The sequence below is a fragment of the Pinus tabuliformis genome, chromosome X, assembly GCF_031772625.1.
Source record: "Pinus tabuliformis cultivar Carrire ecotype Pingquan chromosome X, CPIR1, whole genome shotgun sequence".
Classification (NCBI taxonomy): Eukaryota; Viridiplantae; Streptophyta; class Pinopsida; order Pinales; family Pinaceae; genus Pinus; species Pinus tabuliformis.
The window spans coordinates 1571076005-1571078010 of NC_142308.1; the positions used below are offsets into that span (position 1 = coordinate 1571076005).

Here is a 2006-nt window from a genome sequence, read left to right on the forward strand (position 1 = left end):
TTTTATATATTAATATATATATATATATATATATATATATATATATATATATATTCACCAAGGAGTTAAAAAGAAATTATAAAATAGATTAACATTAAATAAATTTTATGAAAAATAAAAATAAAAATAAACTTAATAGACAAAGCGTTCACTTCAAAAATAAAACCAAAAATGGAGTAATGGTTAACTTCTCTTTATTATAAGAATTATTATAATATTAAAAATAGTATATTATATTTATATTTACACATTAAATATATATTTTATTGTTTTTTTTTCCAAGGAAAAAAATCGAACTTTTTTATAAGAAATAAAAAAGTTACAAAGCATATGAGTAAACATTCTGCCAAAAACTGCATGAGAGGGAGCATATACTCCTCTGTGTAGGAACAACAGCATACCTACAGTCCCTGCTATGACTCCTATACCCGGCCTAAACAGTCGCGCCATAAAACAGTAATCAAAACAAGTCTCAGGAAACCTGGGTCTCCTTTTAAAAGGAAAACAACCCATAGCTTATACAAATTAAACCACAGTTCACTACATCCGCTCTATCAAAGCAGAGCAAAACAGTAAATAGAGAGATACAGTTTTCATATGCCACCAGCATCATATAAAACCTCTGATAAACTAGTGCATATAAATATAGACAAAAAAGTTGTGAGTATGGGGGGAGATCCGACACACGGATCTGGTTCTGGTCCTGTTCCGTTATTCTCCATGTGCCCACAGCTTGCTGCAAACCTGCTTTAGAAAGCCGGTCTGCCTCTTCGTTCTTGTCCCTGTAGATGTGATCAATGGAAAAAGCATCAAACTGTAACTTTAGAATTTGAATTTCTTCTAATAACGGCAACAACACATAATGCTGACATCTATATTTCCCAGTGACCCAGTTGACAACATTCAGCGAATCTCCAAAAATCTGAACTGCAAGGATATTTATGTGAATGAGCCAGCAAAGGTGTAATTTCAAGGCTGAGAGTTCTGCATAATTGTTTGTACCCATACCAAGACCCACTGAGGCTTTAAACAAACGAGATGGGCTAATGTGAATAACAATCCCGGCTCCAGTGGAATTGTTTTGGGCTGCTCCGTCAAAAAAAGCCCAAGGGGTCCCATCCTTAATCTGAATCTCCTTCCGGAGATCAGATTTTGAGGGACCATCCGGCTCCGGAATGCTGGCAAGGATGGCAGAGCTTTGAATTGCAATAGCTTCCACGGGGGTGTGTTTTTCTCTAAAAATACTTCGATTCCTGGCAAGCCAAACGCCCCAGCAAATGATGGGGGGGAGATTCCTCAGATTTTTCACATGAAAATGATTCCACCAGTACTCCCAGGCATTGGACAAAACTTCCCCCTCCCACCTTACTTTGACGTTCAACAACTTTTCTGCTTCATTCCAGACTTGCCTTGTAAAGGGACAAGTGAGGAACAGGTGCGAAATGGCTTCTAAGTCTTTAAAACAAAGAGGGCATCTGCCAGGACCCTGTTTAAAACGAGCTTGTAGAATCTCCCATGAAGGGATCCTGCCTTTTAAAGCGCACCAGAAGAAGATCCTAGCTTTTTTGGGGCATTTCAGTTTAAATAAAGGCTTTGCCCACCAAACAGGGGGATCCCATCCCTTTTCCTTCATCAAAAAGTTATACCCAGCTTTAGAAGAGTAGTAGCCTGTCTCAGAGTGAGCCCAAACCAGGGAATCCGGCAATCCTTTATTCTAACATTTGATCTTCTAAGCTCCTGAAGAAAGAGCTGCCAGTCATTCCTCCACATGGGATCTAGTCCTAACTCAACTTCGGATTTCCAAGCCTGCCCCCATATTGATGACTGCTCCATATTAGCTATCTGGTTTAAGCTTTTGATACCTTTATCATCAAGATGAAGAAGCAGATCAGGAGATAGAGCGAAGCTTTCGCTACACCCTACCCACGGGTCCCTGCCAATCCTCAAACTTTCACCATTCCCTACTCGCCAAGCCAAACCTTGTTCAATTACTTTAAAAGCCTCTG

At 39.0% G+C, this 2006-nt stretch overlaps 1 protein-coding gene across 1 annotated transcript; it reads right to left on the minus strand.

The window, feature by feature from the left end:
* Positions 1-493: 493 nt before the first annotated feature.
* Positions 494-1633, minus strand: LOC149146027 (uncharacterized). The gene has a single exon (XM_089452632.1). The coding sequence runs from the start codon at positions 1631-1633 to the stop codon at positions 494-496; it is 1140 nt and encodes a 379-aa protein (XP_089308758.1).
* Positions 1634-2006: the final 373 nt, after the last annotated feature.

Coding starts and splice junctions, on each gene's coding strand:
- LOC149146027 (XM_089452632.1), bottom strand. CDS start 1,633: ATGAAGGAAAAGGGATGGGATCCCCCTGTTTGGTGGGCAAAGCCTTTA.